Genomic DNA, 23,537 nt, shown 5'->3' with positions numbered 1-23,537 from the left:
CATGAGTTATGAGTACAGGAACTGAGATCCAAAGCTCATCACTAGGAACTTGGACCTATGTGATGATTTGGATTATTATATGTTCTGTAGATCAGTCAGTTGTAAAGGACAACAAAGAAGGTATGTGCAACGATATATGTGTACAAGCATCTGAAACGACGACATGGTTGAAGAAGAATGGCAAACATGCCAAGGAACAATGGAGAACACAAATACACAATGTGACAGCGGTGCAAAAGAAGAATGGCAAACATACCATTGTACAATGATGATGTTCCCACGAAACATAGTAGGTGCTCGGAAATCATTCAAAGGGTACTCTATGCAAGTTGGTAGGATAACCACCTTCTAGGAATATAAAACAGACTTGAGCAACGGTGCAAGAGCACAGCAGAGCACATGAATTGCACGGGTTACAATGAGTTTATTACCCTGCAATGCCAAGAAACCTGGAAACAGTAACCAAAACTTCCCAAGATACAATACTCAAGGAGTATGCCCAAGGGTACTTCCCTAATGAGTGGGGGAAGACACGCATATTCAGCGACAATTCCCAAGGAGCAAGAAAAAACCTACCAATACTGTCTAGGCGTGTCTGAAGATCTTGTTAGACATCAGTTAGATAGGAGGAACAAAAGGATGACAAGATAATGTTTATTGGAACTACTGTGCACAAGAAAAGCCATCGCTCAGCTCATGTAGGATCGAATGTGCCTGCCTGCCAAGAGATTATCACACCTTAATCTGCCCACATAGACGCCATTGTGCATCAGGGTGAAAAAGAGATCTTTCAAACACCCATATCTCTTTCACGAGTACCTACAGAAAGGTTTGCACATGCAGAAATACATCAGGACAATGTTTTGCCATGCAAACTGAACTGCTCAGATGTTGTGAAGGTAAGACAATTACTACTTGACAGCAAATAGACAGGAGAAAACGGCCCAAGTTTTAGACAGCATCATAGTATCATGCTATGGTATGGAGGAAGGCCACCAAGCAATATATTTTCTCTACTTTGTTTTGCATATAGGCTACTTTCTCATGGTATTTACAGAAAGATAAAACAGTGGAATGTCCTTTTTGAACTTGACATTTCCTGATCAGAGAAATGTTAAGGAAATGGTAGATGTACAACTAAAGCAATGTATAAACATGTACATAGGACATCCTGAACATAAAATTACACCAGGAACTACTAACATTTCAAAAACCATGTTCTTGGTGTTTTAATCTCAGATATTTTACACCAAAACTTGAAATAATCTGGCATATTTAAGTTACCTCCTTTGACTTGTCGCCTGACACAACCGCTCCTTTTGAATTATAGGCTTCATATTTCTACGGGAATGTAATTAAAATGGTCAAGGGTACACATATAGTAGCATAGAATAATTTATACTACAAATCCATGGTAGCAACACGACATCTACTTGAGTACAAATAACAAAACAACGATGAACAGACACAATCTAATAATGCAGTGATCAAGAACATAGATACCCTCATAATATGATATTTAACAAAACAAACATATTATTGTCGCAGCACTTTGGCAGACATTTACGTGTGTGGGGCTTTTGATGCTTATTGTATTACAAATTCTTGATCTAACTGAAATCAAAATGCCAGTCTTCTTCAAATGATGCAGACATCAATGTTCTAGAAAGAAGAGAAAATAACGCATAGGCATTTGCTTCCAAGATCTTGGGGACATACCCTCTAAATTGTATAGGCAGTCAGGCAGACTTATACAAATAGAAGACAAGAATACATATACAGGCAAACACTGCAAAGTGGCAGTTCAATGATGCATACAAGTTCAACATGGAACAAAATACTACTTGGTAACAACGTGGTAGGCAAACTAGAATACTAGGTCTTGGTATCAGGGATAACAATCTGAACATCACAGCATGTAATGGAGTTTTACAGTAAATATTAAAAACATACACAACCTTCATGTGTGTTCTCAAAAGAAAAGGTGAAACTTGTTTATTGTGAACACAAAGACTAGAATTGAAATACATGATGAACAAATCAGATTGACCTATGACCTTTCGTAAGAAAGTATAGATATGCATAGAGAGCCAAGAGATGGTGAATTTGTTCAAATCGAGGCAGCAATTGAAATAAAGTAGCAACACAATGTAGGTGAGCTGTATTGCATTAAAAAGAAGACTTTCAACTTTAGACAATCGAACCTGCTTAGTGACGAACTCAAGTGTGAGCTGTATGAAGGCTTTGTCATGGTCATTCTTATCAAGACCAATCTGCAAAATAAAGACTTAACCAATTACCAACTGACTTGGTTCAATAGTGACAATATAGCATACAAATGTACATGTGGGGAAGAAAAAGTCGGCTTTTAGAGTTAATATCAGAGAAAACAACAGATAGCTTACCATACGAGCCCTCAAAGTTCTTATGCTTATAGCAGGCTCAACCAATTCCCAGTGTACAGACTTCCACTTGGATTGTCTTCTCTTTATTTCATTTTTCATAGCCTTCAGAAAAAAAAAAGAGGAAAGAATAAACAGAAGTCCCCGCAAAAGACATTATCTGGCATCAATTCAGCAGGTGAAATCTTACAGAATGCATATTATCTGTCAGAGCTTTCCGGAGAGATGATATGTCTCCTCGTGCGAAAAGTGTGTTAACCTGAATCCAAGGAAAGTGAACAATGTAGACAAAGTTATTGCATTAACTAATTTGTTTCATGCAAATTGTGTCATACCTGACAATATCAGTAAGCACTTCAATTTTTTGCATTACGGTTTATAAATAATATAGAATGCAGAATACCATATTCTCTCAAAACAGAGGAAACAATGGAACTTCACTGATAAAAGAACTGCGAGGTGGTAATAAAAAGAAGAAGAATTGTATCTCCGTAAGTCATGTCACCAAAAGGAAGTCCATGAAAAACTAAGAACTAAACTGGGTAGACAAGCAATCGCAGTATGGAACATAGTTAATAACTATTGTGACATGCAATTCATGCAAATATAATCAGAACCAAGGTTATTAAAGCTAGATAATTCATGCTCAAAAAACAAACCGGTTTCATTTAGAATAATAGTTGTGTGCTTCAATTGTTACACTTCTACACATGTTATTACGTTTTCTAGGGTTTCTTGAAGTTGCAGAGGCTGTTCAGTTTGTTGGGTAATGAAGGAAAGAACTATGAGAAAGCTGGTTGTTAGCATGAGGTTATTGGGCATAAACGTTTGTACCGAATGTTTGCAAGGAGAAGGAGCTGCGTTCCCTGGATGGGGGATGTGAGGAAAGGAGGGGTGTGACACCACCGAGCATTCACCACCAACTCCCTTTTATATAATAGCAAGGATATATAAAACAATGTGTTGAAGTGGTTGGCAACTAGCAGTAGTAGCAACAATGGCTCATAACCATAGAGCCTACAGATCAGTAATTTTGACAGCTCATACGAAAGCACATCAGTTCATGGAAAATCTAGCATATGTTGACATCGATCTATGTTGGAGAAATGGGAAGGCAAACAGATGTTTGTACAGACATTCAAGTGCAACAGTACTTGCCAATCCCCTCAGAACTGATTTTCTCTTGTAAGGATTCTGCAGTGTGATTTTACTTGCTTGGAGTTCATACAAACATGTTGTAACAGCTCACATCTTCCCTTATTAGATCACCAAGCATGCAAATCTTGAACACATGCCAATGCAATCAAACTTCTTAAATTGCAAGTAATGAATGTGTTATACCTCCTTGTATATCTTAAACGCTTGATCATAGAACTGCTTTTTAGTATATCCGGTTTTCTTCCTCAATCTTGACACAGCATATGCATTCTTCATCTGTCAAGTAAAGCACCTAACTTCTCAGCACAGATTCATCACAGAAGGCAGCACAAAAGAAAAACTGCATCAATTAAATCAAGTATCTTGGTATTAACATAGGTATCAAGCTAATACTAGAAGTATATTATTGGTGGGGATCAAAAGTAAGAAATTATATCCATCGGTAAAAGGCCCAGACAGTTTTTTCCTATGCAAGTATTACACCATTATTGTGACATGGAATTTTAAAAATATAGAAGAACAGAATAGCATGCACCTATACCCAAGGGTATATTAAAATAACTCTTGAATTCTGGTAAACATCTCGTGCCTTCTAGTCTCTCTCATGTAAATAAGAAATGTTCTGACTGGTAGTTTAAACATGCAGCAGTGAACTTGGTTGTCTCAATGTTGGTGCATTGGTGCCAATGCTGTGAAAAATCAGTGTACTGGCAATGAAAATGCAACCTCTAAGATATCTAACCATGCAGGATAAACAGTTCTGAAATTAGTCGCTAGAGCCTAGAGAACAGAGTGAAATACTGTAATAAGGAAAAATAGAACTTGCTTTCTAGTTGCAGCAGTTTTCCCAGTTAAGAAAGTCAGTACCTCCAGAATAACATCCTCCTTTGTTCTACTCCAGCCACTTCGTGTAAACAATCTAAGTCACAAAATTAACAGCAACCAGAGAGGACATTGAGTTCCACATACATATTGATCTAAGGCAAATTAAATGCACAAAGTCAAAATCTGATGTAATTCCCAACCTTTTCCAAAATGAAATAGGTTCCCGAGGGCTGTATGGCTCATAAACAAAACCAGGGCTCATCATGACAACTTTCAAACCAACCTGCACATACATATAAACAGAGACACTGCAATAAATAACATACTTCTCCAACTTACAAAAAAATTAGAAAATATTAATGCCCACCTTCCGAGCACCAACAGGAACGCCTTTTGACACTGATGGTGGTGTTGCGGGTGGCCCTTCCGGTGCTGGTGCTGGTGCCGCTGCTCCTGACGACATTGGCCTTGCATGATTTAGGTGGGCTACAAGATCCAGAACCTGCAACCGATGCGAATTTGTAGTCCAAATCGAATAAAAGACCTCGCAGGGGAACCAGTGCAGATTCAGCAAAAAAAAAGGTGAACTTGAGTAGTCAAACCTGCACAGCGTGGACAGAGGACGGCCCTCCAAACTTGCCAGCAATCGTGTTGCCACCGCTGTATGTTAAGCTCGCAAAACCTAAAGATGTAAACAAAACAAAAAAAAAAAAAAACTGATTGAAGTGAAGCCCAGACAGGAAGTAAAAGAGGGGGAAAAGAATTAAAGAAACAGGCAGGCATATCAGTCGATCACCTCTGACACATGTATTCGCGTGGCTCAAAGCTAAAGATCGGGAAACAGCCGCATGGTGATCTCTGCAACGGAATCGAGGAGTATACGGTAAGAATTAACGGATTCACATTGCGAAGAGCGAGATCTAGACCGAACGGGGCCTGGAGGAGTGGGGACAGGAGGTATTACGGCGGCGGCTGCGGAGGAAGGTGGAGAGGCCGGTGGAGGCGGCGGATCAGCGACTGCCCGAGGCGGGACAAAGACATCGGCGAAGTTTCTTCACCGCGACGGCGCCGGCGACGGGGAGGGGGGGTGGAGGAGCAGGACGGAACTGGGCGGCGAGGGTTTACGCAGGGGCGAGGAATGAACTGACCAAACGGCAAAACCACTTGGTGATCAAACTGATTTCAGCCCTCCATTGCGGAATCAACGGCCGAGATGCAAACCGATTGTTTGTTCTGTGTATATTCTTTTTTTAAGGGATTGTTCCATATATATTCTGATCAGTCAGTAGTTTTTGTTCTTCCACATGAGCCTCTTTGATCAGAAGAACTCCCTCTGCCTCATTAAACTTGTCTTGTACTCCCATAATTTTGTGGCTAGATATATGTTAATTTAGAAATATACTTCCATAATTTTGTTTTGCTATAAATAAATATCATAGTATATAATTCGCTCGATCAATACAAGTAAATTGTTCTGAATGCCTTCATCAAGATTCCAAATACTATGTATCTATTTACACAAATTATTTACTTTGTTATTACATTATAGTAATATTTTTCTTACCAAATACTAATATTCTTTTAGGGAGTGGCTATACAACAGCTGACTGTTTTTCAATTGTTAAACAGACACTTTTTCTGCACCAATCAAATGAAGACAGCTGTCTTTTAAAAAACAACAATGAAAACACTCGTTGAAATGAAAAAGTGTCTGTTTTAGTTAACCAAAACAGACGTATTTCAGTACAGGAAAGTAATTGAGTCCGATGTGTCCGTTTCTTTGAACCCAACACGAAACTGTCCAGCCAACTAAACCATACATGTAAAAAGCCCACGCAACCTGAATACCACAACACAATTCACGTGGGCCTAGAAACAGCTGCCCGGCCTTCTTCTTCAGCAAGCAAAGAACTCACATGCTGCAGCGACTCCAACTCCAAACACCCCCTTCAGCCGTTCGTTGCTCCTCTCAGTATCCAGATCGACAGGATCCCCCAAACAATGGACGGAAAAGAAGAACTGGGAAAGAAGAAAGGGAAGGAAATTCTTCAAGAAAACCTACTTCCACTTGCAGTTCCGCTGCACTCTATGGCGCCGATTCCCTTATCAACTGAATCATAAAAATTATCACTGTCAACAAAGGTATAATTAAAACGCATGGAAGCTAGCACCAGGTTTATCATTCGATGTCTGCAGTTGCATACCTGGATTAGGAAACTCAGTTGCATACCTGATGCGCTTTCACAATGCACCTACTGCCAAATATGCCCTTGCCACGGCGCATCGGAAAACTTTGATAAATGCCAACAGGAAAAATGCTGTGTACCTACAGCGACTGGCAACAATTTGATCACCCAAAATACACTATTTGATTGACTAGGCCAATAGAATACCTTATGTATTCGACTAGTGCATTGGCTCATGTTGGCATGTGATACAAAAACCTCCAGAGTTTAGCAACTAGGTCAGATTGGATATTGACAACTAGGAATAGAGAGGTTAAAGAGAATGCAAATCTTAAAGAGACAGATATTCTCAGCTGTTGATGTTGGCAGTTGATTCATGCCAGACAGAGAAAAAGAGGTGCTTAGCGTCACGTCCGTCTGATTTATTCCCGCACTGAGATGAGTAGATATGGCCTTATGTACTAATCGAATTTGACATGTGAGGAAAAAAGACTTATTTCATGCCCAGACTAAGATGAGTAGATACGACATTACGTACAAGCGAATCTATACAGTGAGGAAAATATACAGAGTTAAAAAAAGGAAATGCATACTGAGATATTCATATAATGCATTTACTACGAATGACTTACACAAAAATATATACGAGAATTATACATAATCAGAGAGACAAAACGCATTAGAGAGTGAGGTACCTCGAGGAGTTCAGAGGCTGCTGTTGGCGCCTGATTCATGCTGGATGGCGACAAGTGACTGCGGCCGTAGTTCAGAATGAAACCAGTCAACGAGGAATACAGGGTGCCCAGGAATTCAGCCTGGGAGATTAAAAAATATTTAGAGCAAATGTACTGAGGGATTCAGAAACTAATGGAAATGCAAACTGACTATCTGATAAACAACTAATGAAGACGCATGACAGGAAAACAGACTTAGAAGAATACATGGGGCATCAAACATATGCTGATCAATTCCATTAGACAGACCATACAGCTGCACCTCGCGGAGCCGCACCACATAGAAAGAGAAGAGAGAGAGACATCATTGGAGAGAGAGCTACCTTGAAGAGGATTGCAGCAGCTGGAGTGGTGCCCTGACAGAGACGAACGACTGCGGCTGTATGAACAGAATAATGAAGACTAAGGAATAAGAACTGATATCCTTATAAACTAAAAATGAAAACCTGATAATACTGAAAAATCTGAACAAAAATGGATAAAAACTCGAAAAATGAAAGACTGAAAAAATGAGAAACTGAATGACTGAAAGACAACTGACTGCAAGGAATACAGGGAGCCCGGGAATGCAAACTGAATGACTGAGGCAATGATGGGAATGCAAACTGAGAGATTGAAATATTAAGACAAAAAGAAACTTAAGAAATGAACTGAAGCACTAAGTTACTGAGAGACTAAACTAGTAATGAATCACTGAGAAAACTAAGTTATTGAGGAACTAAATATGCAGAGGACACAAATGCTACCTTCAGGAGGTCTGCAGCGGCTGAAAATAACTGAAGAAGAATCAGACTTCTAAAGAGACAGAGACAGAGAAACTGATGGAAGTGAAAAGACAATCACAACCTGAGGAAATAAGTAACATATCGGAGTGAACTAGGAAAACATAAGAAAATGAAAAGCTGAATATAAAAGGATAATGATTAAGAGAAATTGCTGAATGAGATACTGATTGGTGCAGCACCTTGAGTAGCAAACAGACGGAGAAAAGAGTGACAAAATGAGAAAACTTAAAGACACTAAGTTACTAGAACACATTGACATTAAGAGAAAACATAATGATTTCTCCTTCTAAAAAAATCTTCATCGGCAACTCACATCTGATACATCACAACATGAGAAAACATGCATACCCATGCAAAAATGAGAAAAGTAACCCCTGAGAAACAAATTTAAAAATAATAATCTCAGAAACAACCAACCGCAGAAATAATAAATCTCAGTAAGTAGCATTAGTGGAGGTATTATGCTCCATCATTTTTCCTAGCATCATGATGGAATCAATGCACTACACCGTCCTGGAATTATTCTGCTGCAACATTTGGTGCATTCTGGAGGGTTAAAACTTCCAAGCATGACTTAGACAAGGTTGAGATTCCTTACTGCATTGACGGTCTTGCCCTTCCACAATGTGGTGTTGCCAGGAGGTTAAGGTCTGGAGCATGGTTACTCAGCTAACTGTGCACACAGGCTGTCAGTTCAGTCGTGCTTTGAAGTACAAAACCAGAGTGAGGCAGCAGATGGATGGTGGTATTGATATTAATTATGGGTGCAAGGACTTTATTTTGCTTCTTGGATGGATGGATGTCGGAATGGCAAACTCTTGTTGGTTACATCCGATCCAAGCATGGAAGCCTCCTCAAATTATCTTGCTATGCCGTATTGACACAACCCCTACTTGGGAACTCATAAGTGATGTAAACGTGGGAGCCAAAAGAGAGCAAGCATACTATAAAGGATACTGTGCTAGTACTTGATTATGAGCAGAGCATACTAGGCAGAGCCAAACTAACTCTGAACCACAATCAAATCAGAGCCTAAACTCATGTAAAATCATCGTCAATATCGAGAAATTTCATAAAGAAAACAAATAATCAAACATAACACCGCTGGACACACAAAGACAAAAGGGGAAATGAAGAACGTGTACTAAATCAAACTATGTTGGGAAATAGTGTGTACATTCACCACTATGTTGTGCATCTAGTTTACTTTGAAATGTCTAAAACCAGAGGGAGTACTAGTTAACCTAGTGAGCAGTTCGAAGTCAAACATCAGATTGATGCAAAACATTCATCATTGTATGGAGGTTAACTAGAACCAAGCAAGGAACTAAACATCAGCATCAAAAAAAGGTGGCAACTGAAGCAGGACAATGTCTGCATGATTTATTCTTTGATGAAATTGGACAGCAAAATCAGCTAATGGAGCTCCATGCCACAAAAGGTCAATGATGATTAGTTCCTAATAGAGCGAAACAATCTTTAAAGAGAGCATTTGCTTGAGAATAAATACCCAAAACACGGAAGCTAACTCCTAGACACACTAAAAGAACTTAAAAAGGCTAGAAAACGATCTCAGATTCAGAGTACCTGGCTAAAATATCAGCGTGCTCTCATCGCAGACCAACTGATCCACAGGAGAAATGCAAAGATATTCGGTGGCATAAAATGCACTAAAAGTCACACACAGAAACTAACAAATTCACAGCCTCACTAAAAGGAAGATAAAAAACTAGCAAATAATCTCACATTTACAGCACTAAGATCACTACCCGTTTGGAAAAAAAAAACTAATACAGCACTAGAATCACTACCCTCTGCCCATACACCTAGCTAAATACCTCCAAAATCAAGCATCACCACCTGCAGCAAAAAGGCTTCAGAAAAAACAAAATGAGCACAACATCACTGACTGCCTGGAGACAAACAAAATCGAGCACTACATCAACCTCCGCATAATCAAATTACAAACATGTGAGCGCGACTCCAATGCCAACGACTGACAGAATATGGCATCTAGCAGGACCCAGCATACGAATCGTGAACAAAACATGTCGTACGGGTCCAATACAACGGCTCCAATCTCGCGGCATACTCGTTGACAAGCAGAAACAACACAGAGGACAAAGTAGGGGAGATAGAACATACCCATCTCTGCGCAGACGCACATGCCTTCCACGCTCGCGAAACGAGGATCTCTTCCCCGGTGGACGGAGAACACGAGCTGGAAAATTCCCCATCGATGCTAGCGGCGGATTTGGCGTCACCGCCCAATCGGACGACGGCCTAGCATGACGCGGCGTCCCAACATGAACTGCTTGCTCTGGAGCCGGCCAAGCAGGATGCGGCGGCATCACAGCCCCCCCCCCCCACTCCCCCACCCCTCCCCCGACGACGCTCGAGCAGGACGCTGCCTCCCAACTGGTTCCTCTACCGCCGGCGAAGCAACACGCGGGCGATGTTCGAGCAGGACACGCGGATTTCTCCGCCATGGACACGAGGAAGACGAAAGTGAGGAAAGAGGGAAATGAGACAGAGCGGTCAGGAAACAGAGCTGAGATTACAACGGGAGAACATGCGGGAAGCGGAGACAGAGCTGCGCCAAGATTCGTAACTCAATCTTACGGTGGAAAAAGTAGCTGTTTGCTAATTGAAAAACAGCTAGCTGTTTGTTAGGAAATCTGTTCTTTTAAATCTTTTGTACTCTCTAATCTTGACACATATTGTTGAGGGGTCCAAGTTCATACTTAAATTTTAATTAAGCTTTACAATTTTAGCATAAACATTAGAGATAAGGTTAAGAAAAAAAATTAGTAGGGGTGGGGGGGCATTTGCCCCCTTGACCGTAGGAAAGATATGTCATTGAACAAGGGTCCCTTGGTGCTGTGTTGTTCTAGGGCTCCCACAATCAGTGGAACGGTCCTGGTTCCTTGAACACATTGTGATATACGCCCCACAATCAGGCGACGTGCTCCACGTAGACGCCTTCAGGCACCGGTCTCCGCAATTCCGATTCGTCCGCAGGAACAATGTCCTCCTCAGCATCGACGTCGACAAGACATAAGAGGTTGAGCTCCATGCGGCGGTCAGCGCCGCGCTGGAGCGCTTCGGACGTTTCGCTTCTCGAATTACAAGTTGGGCGGACGCGGCAGCAGTTCCTGCTGGCCACTACGTCTCTACTGGGAGCTCAGCTCCGCCGGCGGGACGGCGGTTCCGACGTCGTCCTTGGAGGACTGCTGCATTGCGGTGGAGGAGTCTCTAAACTCGGTCTACCGCCAATGCCGAGCATCCGGGATCATCGGTCCTCTGCAGATCTGTCTCGTTGCCAACGGCACCTTCGACGTCCTCATGGACGAAGCGCTCAGTAGGGGAGCTTCGGTGAACCAGTACAAGTCCCCTCGGTGCGTCTCCTCCAAGATGCAGGTGGAGCTCCTCGACGGACGGGTGAACACCCACTACGTCAGCCTCGCTGCCCCAAGCAGTGAACCTTCGTGCAGTAGGCCAGGGTACTTATATATATTTAGTAAAAAAATAAAACCAGCCCCGGGAAAAGTAGGGGAACGAGGGTTTGGAAACACCGACCGCTCCCTTGATGCCTTCCGCGTCGCCGGCCATTTCTTGCTCCTCCGTCGCCGCCTCTCCTACCCAGTCCCTCCAAAGTGCGGCGGAGGGCGAGGATGTCTTCCCCCAGCCGGTCGCGCAGGGGCTCGAGCTCTCGAGGCCCCTCTCAGCCTCGTGAGGCACCTTGTCAGGAAATTTAGAAATATACTCCCATAATTTTGTTTTGCTATAAATAAATATCATTGTATATTCATTAAAAATAATTTTTTTTGAATGTCTTCATCGAGATTCCAAATACTATGTATCTATTTATACAGATTATTTACTTTGTTATTACATTATAGTAATATTTTCTTGCGAAATACTAATATTCTTTTAAATCTTTTGAACTCTCTAATCTTGACACATATTGTTGAGGGGTCCAAGTTCATACTTAAACTTTGATTAATCTTTACAATTTTAGCATAAACATTAGAGATAAGGTTAATAAATTTTATTTAGGGGGGGGGGGGCATTGGCCCCCTTGACCGTAGGAAAGATCCATCATTGTGAACAAGGGTCCCTTGGTGTTGTGTCATTCTAGGGCCCCCACAATCAGTGGAACGGTCCTGGTTCCTTGGACACATTGTGATATACGTCTCACAAAGAAAATTTGCTGACTTTTATCCCACAGGCTGCCTCAGATGCTGCCCCAACTGCGATAGAAACGACACAGCTTCAGGCTAATTAACTTTTTTTGTCTTCAAAACTTTCTATGGCACTATCATTTTTATTGTGTTGTTTGGAGGTTTTCTTGCACCCCAGCCCTTTGTATAATGAATGAGTGAAGATTACCATATTAATAGAACTTGGTTAGACACTTACCTCGTTAATTTTAGGCCTCGCGTATTAAATAGCAGGGAGCTTACAAGTGACAGAGGCAATGGAACTAATAGGTATCCCTCACACCCCAAAATGCAACCCATGCCACGCTCTCACAAAATCCATGCATAGATGCTCGGTGATCGGTACGTTTCAAACAAAAAATATTTAGAAATATGGCTTGGATATTTTTAACATTGTTTGACCCATCTGGTTTTTATATCCTAAAATTGTGGAAACCATTATCCACTTGCTAGCAAATTTGCATATATATGAGTTTGGTAAAAAAAATTAAGGGTAAACCCACCATTTAGTGTGGCTAGGTAATGAGAATTTCAAAGGATGTGTGGTAAATTCTATATATATGATTTAATTAAATGAAATATAAACCATAAGAAATGAGAGAGAATGACAAATAATGACCCGTCGTAAAATAAGGTCGGAAACTCATGGTACTTTTTTTAAAACGAGAAACTCATCATATTGACATGAACTTACTTGTGTTCTGATTCTTCTTGCCCCATAAATTGAGTCACTTATATTCTGAATGATGTTCTTATTCTTCTTCCTCCACAAATTGAGTCACTTTTGTTTTGTCATGTTGATGTAGTTTTACCCGTTCTTCTCTCTTCCTCATTTTCTCATTTCTCAATCACTAGTCGCTCCTTCCCTTTCATCCTCCCATCACTCTTCCCCTTCTATTGGAGGAAGGTCGGAGGGAGATCAATACATGGGTGTACAGATGTACACCCATTATTTTTTTGCAAAAGCTTGTATATCTATCTCTAGTTCACATATAGTGCAATAAATATCAAGCAAATGAGGATAAATATGAGTAAAACTGTAACTTTGTACACCCATTATTTGTATGTTGACTCCGCCACGCGGAGGAGGGCCAACTGGCCAAGGGTTTATCTGGAAATAGATGGAGTGTGCTGTCTAAATATATGAAGTCACCACTTTTGAAATGCAAGATGAAATGTGAAAAACTAGCTGCCAAAAGAATACTTGTCGAAAGATGAAAAAACTGCACGTGCCATCCGCAAAACGGAACATACTAGTTGAATGCCCGTGCGTTGCTACGGTCACTTGAATCTTCTAAATACAAATCATACGGAAATTTACGTGTGCAAAAAGACATAGCCTCATAGTATTCCAATAACATAAGATGCTACTTTGCTTAAATTGTATTCCGATAGAAATCGACCAACTAATTATAACTAATAGTTAGTTGTTTAATGTATTAAAAAATCATATACCACTCAGTGCTAGATCTATGTGCACTCATTCTATGTTGCATCTCAAGCTGTAGAATAAATCATGAAACCTTTTTTTTCAACGGGCTTGAATTCTCTTTGAAAATGCTGCTTCGTAATTCCCATGTGTAAACTTAAACAAACATTAACATAAGTTCTAGCGGTGAATTGTAATCATTGCTCTTCCATGATTTATGTGGGTTTTTCTACTAACTTCAGGAGATCAATGGCTTCTTTATATTTATTTAGCTTCATTCAACAATATTATTCCATGCTTTTTCTAGCCGCAGCACCGAATTCCCCAAAACTTCTTGACTCTAGGTTCCCGAGGCCCTCATACAGCAAGTGCAAGCATAGATGAAGTCTCTCCATTATATTTTGATGTGCTTTCATTGGCAACTTGGCAACTGAGGTGCTTATTATGATCAAGAGTTGGTGGTTAAGATAAAATCCTAGGCAGAGGATTATCATTTGATCACGAAAGGTGCAAATGAATATCACAATTTTTTTGATCATGTAAAGAACTAAGAGGTGCAAATTAAAATACATATATATTTACATAGCTACAACGTACCAGTTCCAAGTACCGAGCCTACACTGAAACACATCTATAACAAATAGCAATGAATATACAATAAAATAGACAAATACTCCCACTGATGTATTTAACTTGCATTAGAAATATTTTGATGGACAAATAACAACTAAAAGAGTAGCTTAAAATCTAAATCTGATAACTGTATTTTTGAAAAACTGTTTCATCATGACCACCAAATTACGGTGTATCTCCTGAGGAAATATTTTTGCCCTATTAAAGTTTATTTCAGAGAATCCATACATAATAAATTACATGCAACAAATTGCAACAAAAAAAAGAGAATGTCCATAGCACTTCGGTATCACAATCATTTTGGCGCTCATTTGCACATCTAAATACTCCAAAAGGATATTCAGCTTCATTTGCTAGGAAGGGCTCTAAAAATGACAATTAAACAAAAAAAAAGATCAACATATCTAGGCAGCATGGACACAGAGATCATTCCTGACCTTCTGAAATGCAACAAATCTTAAGATATTAGCTCTTAGAAGAATATATAAAAGGGTCAGTATAAGCGATCAGATTAGTATACAAAGCATCCAATTTGTAGTTATCCTTCTTGGTGAGCGTACTTGTTACCCCAAAAGCTGTATGGTAAATGCCTTGGTGATGGGCGTGAAGCACCATAGTCATCACCTTGAGGAGAGTTGCAGCAGCCACATCTACAAATTTTTAAAATAAAATATTAAAAATCCTCGCAGTTCTACTAACATCGATGCATTGAACAAATATTTTTGGAAATTGCAATTAGTTAGTCTCAATCCAAATTTAACATCCCATCGGGTGCTTACTTATTATTAATCTCAAATTGACACATACCAAGAACTACATCAAACGGGTACTACACAAACCGACGAGAGTATCTAATTCTGGGAAAAAAATTACTTCTGGAACCTGGGAGCTTCCAAGTCCTCTCAACTGCCTAGATGTGCTTGTAGAGGCGAGTTTAGCAGGTTAACAAGCAAATGCATTACGCAGGGAAACTATGAATATGCATCACCATGAGAAGTTACTAAGTAGCATGTTTGTAATATCATCATCACTGTATGGATCTATCAAGTGCTAATCTCAGAAGGATAAGTAAGCTGGTAGAATTATATAATTATCATGCATGATCGTGTAATTAACACAGAACACAGAAAAGATGCACATGAAGGAGCTGTAAATGTATTGATCTAATATTGTAATAGAGATTAGCACGACAAGCCCATGGAAAGTTCATCAAACAAACATGTATGCGTGAGCATGTTACGGGGAGAAAAAAGCTTAAGAGCGTCAAAATACAAACATGCTTTTCAGATTTGATCTATATACGTTTGCATAATGGAGCAAATCTATTATATAGAATCCTAGTGTTGTACAGTTTGGACAACATCTGTAAACGTTGTACTCCATATACTGAACAACATATAACGGGAATCCTTGAAAATGAATCTAAGCCATATGCGCATCAGAATGTCAAATCATCCCAAATAATTTTATGTTCATGCATATCAGCGAGATATGACCCAGATGATTAAGGTAGAGGGATACAAAATATCGAACCTGAAACCTCGACTGGCCGGAATCGCTTTGATAATGAAGCATCACAACCAGCCCAGATCGTAGGCGTCGGTCACATGTTCTGAGGAGATGGATCAAATCCGTTCGGATCTGGTGGCTGGTTCCTTCCTGCTAGTCCTGATGAATCTTTGCTCTAGTATTGGATCCTTATATAAGAATGGTAAAAAATGGTATTACTACTTTGGAGTGGCGTTCTTGTCATTGTGTCTGTTGTGTCCATGGCCATCCCCACCAGCCCGTGCCTGGCGTTCCCGTCGTGGCCTTCCCCGACATGCCGGCGGACCTGTGTGTGACCAACGTGGGCTTCTTGTTGTCATGAATATGACCTCCCTCGTAATTTCTAGGGTCGTGTACACATCCACGAGTCCACGACGACGAATGTGCGCCATGAACAACGACATGGCCATGTCGATCTGGCGGGTGTAGATGATCTAGCGACGTCGTGTTCGGGCTACCAGCTAACTGCTTGGAAACCATGACCGGTGATACCTGTCCCAGACTCTGAATAGGTCCAAGACGTTCTCTACTGTGGCCACGATGGCCAACACTGCAGCCACAAGCATCTCGATCGCCAGTATTGCGACCACGCACGATATCACTCCGGCTACATGCACAAGAGCCATGCCTACAACATCTCCACGCCCACCAACCTAACCGCGTCCGGCAACACACCATGGCCGCCATCTCCGTCACGATGCACAGCTACAAGCCCCCAACGAGGGTGTCACCAGCGTGGTCATCGAGCTGTTGCATGCCTGCTTCTCTTCCGCACCTTCGGCATCGTCGCCATTTGTGTCAGAAGCTGGAAAGAAAACACACATCCAATTAACCGGGATGGCATATTCTCTAGATTGAAGGGAGCGAAGGGATCACGTCCAGATTTTTTGCGGACATACTTGCCTCTGCCTTAGAGGATCGCCCCCCATTGTTTGGAGAGACCTGCGTTATCAGGAACGAGGGATCACGTCACGATCTTTTGAGACATATCTGCGATGGAGATCCACGTTAACGGGAAGGATGAGATCATGTCCTGATTTTGTTTTCGCGAGCGGGTGGGATTGATGTCGAGTAGATTGAGGGAGTAATTTTTTTTTTCGAAAAGGGGGAAAATCGCCCCAGCTTCTACATCCAAAGGATGCACACGGCTTTTTATTAGATTATTCCCAAACCTTACAAAAAGCAATACAAAAAATCAACCTCGAAGCGCCTCACTAGACCTACAGTGGGATGAAGGGGGTGACAATACACCAACTGACATCATCCAAAAACCAAATGCCTTCCCAAACCGCCCAATAGCAGGTGAGAAGCACGTCCAGTCAAGCAGACTCTCCGCGCATGCCAACGCACACGCCACAGAAGTTGCTACCGCCGTCTTCCTCGACTCCATCTTCAAGAGAGATCATCGTATTAACCTTGCAAGACCTACCGTCGATGCCACCACGACGCCAGATGGCTCCGCCATCCTGCACGCATACATCAACCTGCATCTGTCGTCGATACCCTGCAGCACCATGCCACCGAGCCTCAGCGCCAACAATGTGGTAGATGAATACCACTCCACCGACATCCGCCAACATCCAGCAGCTGCTCCAAAAACGATGCCCCAAGAGGTAGAACGACGCAGGTCGCGCCGCCATCGTCCGATCCGGGAGACCCGGACCTAGGGTTTCCCCCGGAGCAGCACGAGTGAGAAACCGCAGACTGCAACGACGATGCCTTCAAGAAGGGAGTAATTAATTTGTATTGACTATGGTGATTGATAATTGATACTGGAGGGGCGACTTACCATGTAAATAGATCATAGGAATGGAAAATTGGAGCGTACGGGTAGATATTGAGTGGAGGCTTTCATATTAAGTGGATCGGACGGATGGATTTCGAGCGGGGCTTTGATATTAAATTGTACGGTCTGAATGCTCCCAATCTCCTTCACCAAACGCGTTGTACGACCTACGACCAACTCGAATATAATACTAACCCAGCCCAAGCAGTAAAGATTCGTGCAAAGATACACCATCCTTCTCCCTGGAGTAGTAAAGATTCGTGCAAAACCCAGCCCAACACGTCCCGTTCCCGTGCACAACACACCATCCTTCTCCCTTCTCCGTCTCTCAACCTACTATACTGCTGCACGGGCCCACCCCCCACTCCGCCAAGAAAAACACACGAGGACGAGCGGCTTCGCCCAACAGCACCGACCGGATCCCAAATCGCCATGGATTTCCTCTTCAACTCGCTCGCGGCGCCCGACCCCGCCTCGCCGCCGCCGGAGCCGGACACCGCCGGATCCGCCTCGCCCCCTCCCCCCGCCGCCACCTCCGGCTGGGGCTTCGGCGGGCTGCTCAAGACGCTCACCACCCAGTCCGAGACCGTGCTGGAGACCTACCGCCGCGACCTGGCCGAGTTCAGCACGGGCCTGCGCCGCGAGACGGACGCCTTCCGCGAGGCGGCCGCCCGGGCCGCCCGCGACCTCCCGTCCTCCGCGCACGCGCTCGACGGGCTCGCGGACATCGTCGCGCAGGGCAAGGACGCCCTCGCCCAGGCCGCCGCCGCCGCCACTCCCTCCTCCACCCCCCCGTCCGCGGACGCCGCCGAATCCGACCCCAGCTCCGCGTCGGGCCACCTCCGCTACTACAGCCGCTTCGAGGCGCAGCTGCGCGCGCTCCAGTCCGATCCGGCCACCTTCGGCGCCGATCCCGAGGACGCCGAGGACTTCGCCGCCTGGAGGAGGGAGGCCGGGTTCAGCGTCGACGAGCGGCAGGAGGAGATCGAGGCGCTCTGCTACGAGAGCGACGCCGTGGAAGGCATGCTCGACAGGCTCGTGCCGGACGCTGTCGACGCCGAGCTGTTCTGGGCGAGGTACTTCTACCGCGTCCATAAGCTGAAGCAGCAGGAGGACGCCAGGGCCAAGCTCGTGAAGCGGGTCATCGCGCAGGAGGAGGAGGAGGATCTCAGCTGGGAGCTCGATGATGAGGTCGAGGAGGAACCACCAACAGAGCAGCAGGAGATCAAGCAAGCATCCATCAATGAAGAACCAAAACATGAAGTACAAGAGAGGGAGGCTGAAAACAGCATCGAGGAAGTGAAACAAGCCGGCGCTCTGGATAAGGAAACGAAGAACGCCGATGCGCCGCAGCCGGAAGTTTTCGGCAGCTCTATGGTGGTGGTGGACAAGGAGGAGAAGGAAGACGCATCCAAATCGATCGTCGAAGAATCAAGCGAAATAAAAACTGTTGCGGAGGAACCACGTTCTAGCGCTGGAGATGACGCGGTGAAGGAAGGGGCGAAGCACGAGACAAGCGACTCGAGCAAGGACAGCGACTACTCCTTGGTGTCTAGACAGCAAACGGCGACCGAGGATGATCTTGAATGGGACGAGATTGAGGATCTCGGGGAGCATGAAGAGAAGAAGGGGAGTGCTCATGGCTCAAGCCCTGCTCCGAAGGAGGAGTTGCGTAAGAGGCTCAGTGTTGCTGAAGATGATGAGGATTTGAGTTGGGACATTGAGGATGACGATGACAAGGCCTGAGAAGCCATCCTGGTATGATAGTGTCGATTGTATTGTCTACATTTTTTTTATATTCCTTTACCTGTGCAAGATACTGTCGTGTGACCAATAAGTATTGGTTTAGCTGTGCCACTTATGCTATTGATACATGTGTAAACTCAAGCTTGATGTTATCTTGTGGCATTTGGCTATGCAGGAATGCAGCAATTCGCTAATGTGTTTATGTTACTGTAAATATGTTGTTTTATTTGACTGTGTTGCTTTATTCAATGTACTTGATTACACTTGAAATTTGGAACAACGTTTGAATTATTTCTTTCACCCTTTCTCGTAGGACATACTAATATTATTAGCTGGGTTTCCTGATTTGTGTATCCTTCGGTAGTGAATAATGTGATGCTTCATAAGTTGGTATTTCCCCTCTCTGATCTGGGTTCATGCATTAGTCAAGCTTTATCCAGTAGTCATAGATACTCAATGTTGGAAACATAAATCAATGCGCCTTGAGGTCAAGACTACTAGGACCTCTCAATCATCTTGTGAAAAAATTGACATCTTCACATGATTAGGAGTTGTTTGACTATTCACAACTCACACTGTTGCCACTTGGATGTTGACTGTGCAACTTAACTCAACCCTAGGGTAGTCGATGGACTTGTAGACTAGTCGCCATTAAAATCTTGACTAGTTGAGCAATTTGTTTTTGCCGTGAAAGGCAGGAGCTAGCCTCTTTGCACTTACCCTCCGGCCTCCACTCCTCCAGGATCTACAATGAGCCGTCTTCTGGGTTTAACCCAGGCCTGCTGGGCCACCAGTGGCCTTGGTGCTGGCTATTGCTGCTCTGCTCCTCTGCCTTCCGTTTGGTGCGCTGCTCCTCTACCAGGGAGCAATCTTGTCTCTGTCGTTCTTCTTCCCCATGCCCTGTTTTCCTCTCCTTTCCTTCCAATCCTCTTTCTTCTAGTTCCAGATCAGCTCTGCTTTGGCAAGGGCTCTTCTACAGTGGAAGTGTAGGCCCTGGACAGTGATATGCAAGTGTCACACTTCCACTCCATGTTCCTTCAATTTTATGTTTAGTACTTGTTGTGGTATACGGGTATCTGTAGTATCTAGTTGCTGGATTTTACTAGTGGTGAATACCCTTTGAGTCAGTAGTACCCTATGAACATTGGCTCAACTCCCTGGCCCTCAATTAGTTCAGGTTGAATAATTTTTGTCTCATCAGTTGGATGTGAGTAATTCTAACTTGCAAGCTGTTAAAACCTGAGCTTGTTTATTGTTCGGTCACAAACTCAATGCCAAAGACTGGTTCATCCAATGTGATAATAGGGTAAGTCGCGCAGTTCCTTCCGTGAGATATTTCCATCACATATGTACCAGTAGAGATTTGTAATGATGGAGCTCCTATGTGCTAACATGTAAATCAGCAAGACACATCATCACATGGCGAATCAACTACTTGGATCTCGTGACTTGATATCTCATCATGGGTGGAGGCAGCACATGGGCTGGAACCGAGACTAGTTTACTGCTGACCCTGGTTCCGAACTCTTGAGCGAACCTATCCTCTGCATACTTGTTACCAGGAACCATCTCATGGACTCTGCTAAAGATAGCGTGCTCTAGGTATATCGGTCACTTGTTTTTCATTTAAGCTTCTTATAGTATATTCCTGTTACAATCTTGCCCTCTTCACAGGGAAAGATTGTAGAAGGGCAAAGGTATTGTATGAAGTTTTATGATAAACGAGTGACAAACATACATAGAGAAACCTGTCAGTGTCCCCTGTAAGGAGCAGAGCATCTGTGAGATGGATCTCCACAGCAAGTAGCCAGATATGCAGAGCGTAGGTTTTGCTCAGTACTTCGGAATCAGAATCACCAGCCAACGAGTCTCTGTTCGACTTTCTGTCCCCTGTGCAGCCAACACTCTGTTCGACTAAGTCCCACTTATAATGCATTTGGCATTTCTAGTGTAAATTTGGTCTCAATTTGCATCAGAAAAGCCAAAATGAACTTTAAGTGGGATTTATGTGGGATCCCACTTGATGCCTTAATATCATGAATGCGAAAGGGATAAAACTTATCCCAAACGCTAGACAGAGAACATGATCAGTAGAGGAACTATGGTCAACTCGGCTTATTTCACGTCTTCATGAATGTGTCTTAAGAAGACGACCAGCGAGGTGGTGGCTTGAGATGGCAGTGGCCAAGGGTGTGCAGCCGGATGAGGACATTCGCCCCCACCATGGGTGGCTAGAAATGGGTTTCCTGATTTGTGTATCCTTCAATAATGAATAATGTGATCTTCATAAGTTGGTATTTCCCCTCTCTGATCTGGTTTCATGCATTAGTCAAGCTTTATCCAATAGTTGTAGATACTCGATGTTGGATACATAAATCAATGCGCCTTGAGGTCGAGACTACTATGACCTCTCAATTATCTTGCGAAAAAATTAACATCTTCAGATGCTTAGGAATTGTTTGACTACTCACAACTCACGCTCTTGCCACTGTTGCTCAACCCTAGGGTAGTCGATTGACTTGTAGACTAGTCGCCATTTAATCTTGACTAGTTGAGCAATTTGTTTTTGCCATGAAAGGAAGGAGCTAGCCTCTTTGCACTTACCCTCCGGCCTCCAGTCCTCCACGATCTACAATGAGCCGTCTTCCGGGTTTAACCTAGGCCTGCTGGGCCACCAGTAGCCTTGGTGGCTATTGCTGCTCTGCTCCTCTGCCTTCCGTTTGGTACGCTGCTCCTCTACCGGGGAGCAATCTTCTCTCTGTCGTTCTTCTTCCCCATGCCCTGTTTTCCTCTCCTTTCCTTCCAATCCTCTTCTAGTTCCAGATCAGCTCTGCTTTGGCAAGGGCTCTTCTACAGTTGAAGTGTAGGCCCTGGACACTAATATGCAAGTGTCACACCTCCACTCCAAGTTCCTTCAATTTTATGTTTAGTACTTGTTGTGGTATAGTAGTATCTAGTTGCTGGATTACTAGTCGTGAATACCCTGTGAGTCAGTAGTACCCTATGAACATTGGCTCAACTCCCTGACCCGGCCTCAATTAGTTCAGGTTGAATAATTTTTGTCTCATGAGTTGGCTGTGAGTAATTCTAACTTGCAAGCTGTTAAAACCTGAGCTTGTTTATTGTTCGGTCACAAACTCAATGTCAAAGACGGGTTCATCCAATGTGATAATAGTGTAAGTCGCTCAGTTCCTTCCCTGAGAAATATCCCTCACACATGTACCAGTAGAGATTTGTAATGATGGAGCTTCCTTTGTGCTAACATGTAAAACAGCAAGACACGGCATGACATGGCGAATCAACTACTTGGATCTCATGACTTGATATCTCATCATGGGTGGAGGCAGCACATGGGCTGAACCGAGACTAGTTTACTGCTGACCCTGGTTCCGAACTCCTGAGCGAACCTATCCTCTGCATACTTGTTACCAGGAACCATCTCATGGACTCTGCTAAAGATAGCGTGCTCTAGGTATATCGGTCACTTGTTTTTCATTAAGCTTCTTCGAGTATATTGCCGTTACAATCTTGCTCTCTTCACAGGGAAAGATTGTAGAAGGGCAAATGTATTGTATGAAGTTTTATGATAAGCAAGTGACAAACATACATAGAGAAACCTGTCAGTGTCTCCTGTAAGAAGCAGAGCATCCGTGAGATGGATCTCCGCAGCAAGTGGCCAGATATGCAGAGCGTAGGTTTTGCTTAGTACTTCGGAATCAGAATCACTAGTGAACGAGTCTCTGTTCGACTTTCTGTCCCTGTGCAGCCAACACTCTGTTCGACTAAGTCCCACTTATAATGCATTTGGCATTTCTAGTGTAAATTTGGTCTCAATTTGCATCAGAAAAGCCAAAATGTACTTTAAGTGGGGTTTATGTGGGATCCCTTTGACAGAGAACATGATCAGTAGAGGAACTATGGTCAACTGGGCTTATTTCACGTCTTCATGAATGTGTCTTAAGAAGATGACCAGCGAGGTGGTGGCTTGAGATGGCAGTGGCCAAGGGTGTGCAGCCGGATGAGGACATTACCGCACCCCCACCATGGGTGGCTAGAAATGGTTTGGCAGACATCGTTGTGTG

General features: G+C 43.2%; 2 protein-coding genes across 2 annotated transcripts; one reads left to right on the top strand and one right to left on the bottom strand.

The window, feature by feature from the left end:
* Positions 1–235: 235 nt before the first annotated feature.
* On the bottom strand, positions 236–5,490 carry LOC124675784 (39S ribosomal protein L45, mitochondrial-like). The gene is made up of 12 exons (XM_047211859.1): positions 5,350–5,490; positions 5,182–5,243; positions 4,988–5,067; positions 4,753–4,887; positions 4,586–4,668; positions 4,428–4,479; positions 3,744–3,836; positions 2,593–2,661; positions 2,406–2,507; positions 2,205–2,273; positions 1,285–1,341; positions 236–819 (listed from the first exon to the last, which is right to left on the bottom strand). The coding sequence occupies exons 1-12, from the start codon at positions 5,424–5,426 to the stop codon at positions 733–735; spliced, it is 966 nt and encodes a 321-aa protein (XP_047067815.1). The 5' UTR covers positions 5,427–5,490; the 3' UTR covers positions 236–732.
* A 12,651-nt stretch (positions 5,491–18,141) lies between these two features.
* LOC124675197 (BSD domain-containing protein 1-like) lies at positions 18,142–19,669 on the top strand. Its single transcript, XM_047211262.1, has one exon. The coding sequence runs from the start codon at positions 18,142–18,144 to the stop codon at positions 19,453–19,455; it is 1,314 nt and encodes a 437-aa protein (XP_047067218.1). The 3' UTR covers positions 19,456–19,669.
* The last annotated feature ends 3,868 nt before the right edge of the window (positions 19,670–23,537 follow it).

Source organism: Lolium rigidum, chromosome 7, assembly GCF_022539505.1.
Source record: "Lolium rigidum isolate FL_2022 chromosome 7, APGP_CSIRO_Lrig_0.1, whole genome shotgun sequence".
Classification (NCBI taxonomy): domain Eukaryota; kingdom Viridiplantae; phylum Streptophyta; class Magnoliopsida; order Poales; family Poaceae; genus Lolium; species Lolium rigidum.
The sequence above is the reverse complement of the archived record's forward strand: the minus strand, read 5'-3'. Positions and strand labels throughout refer to the sequence as shown.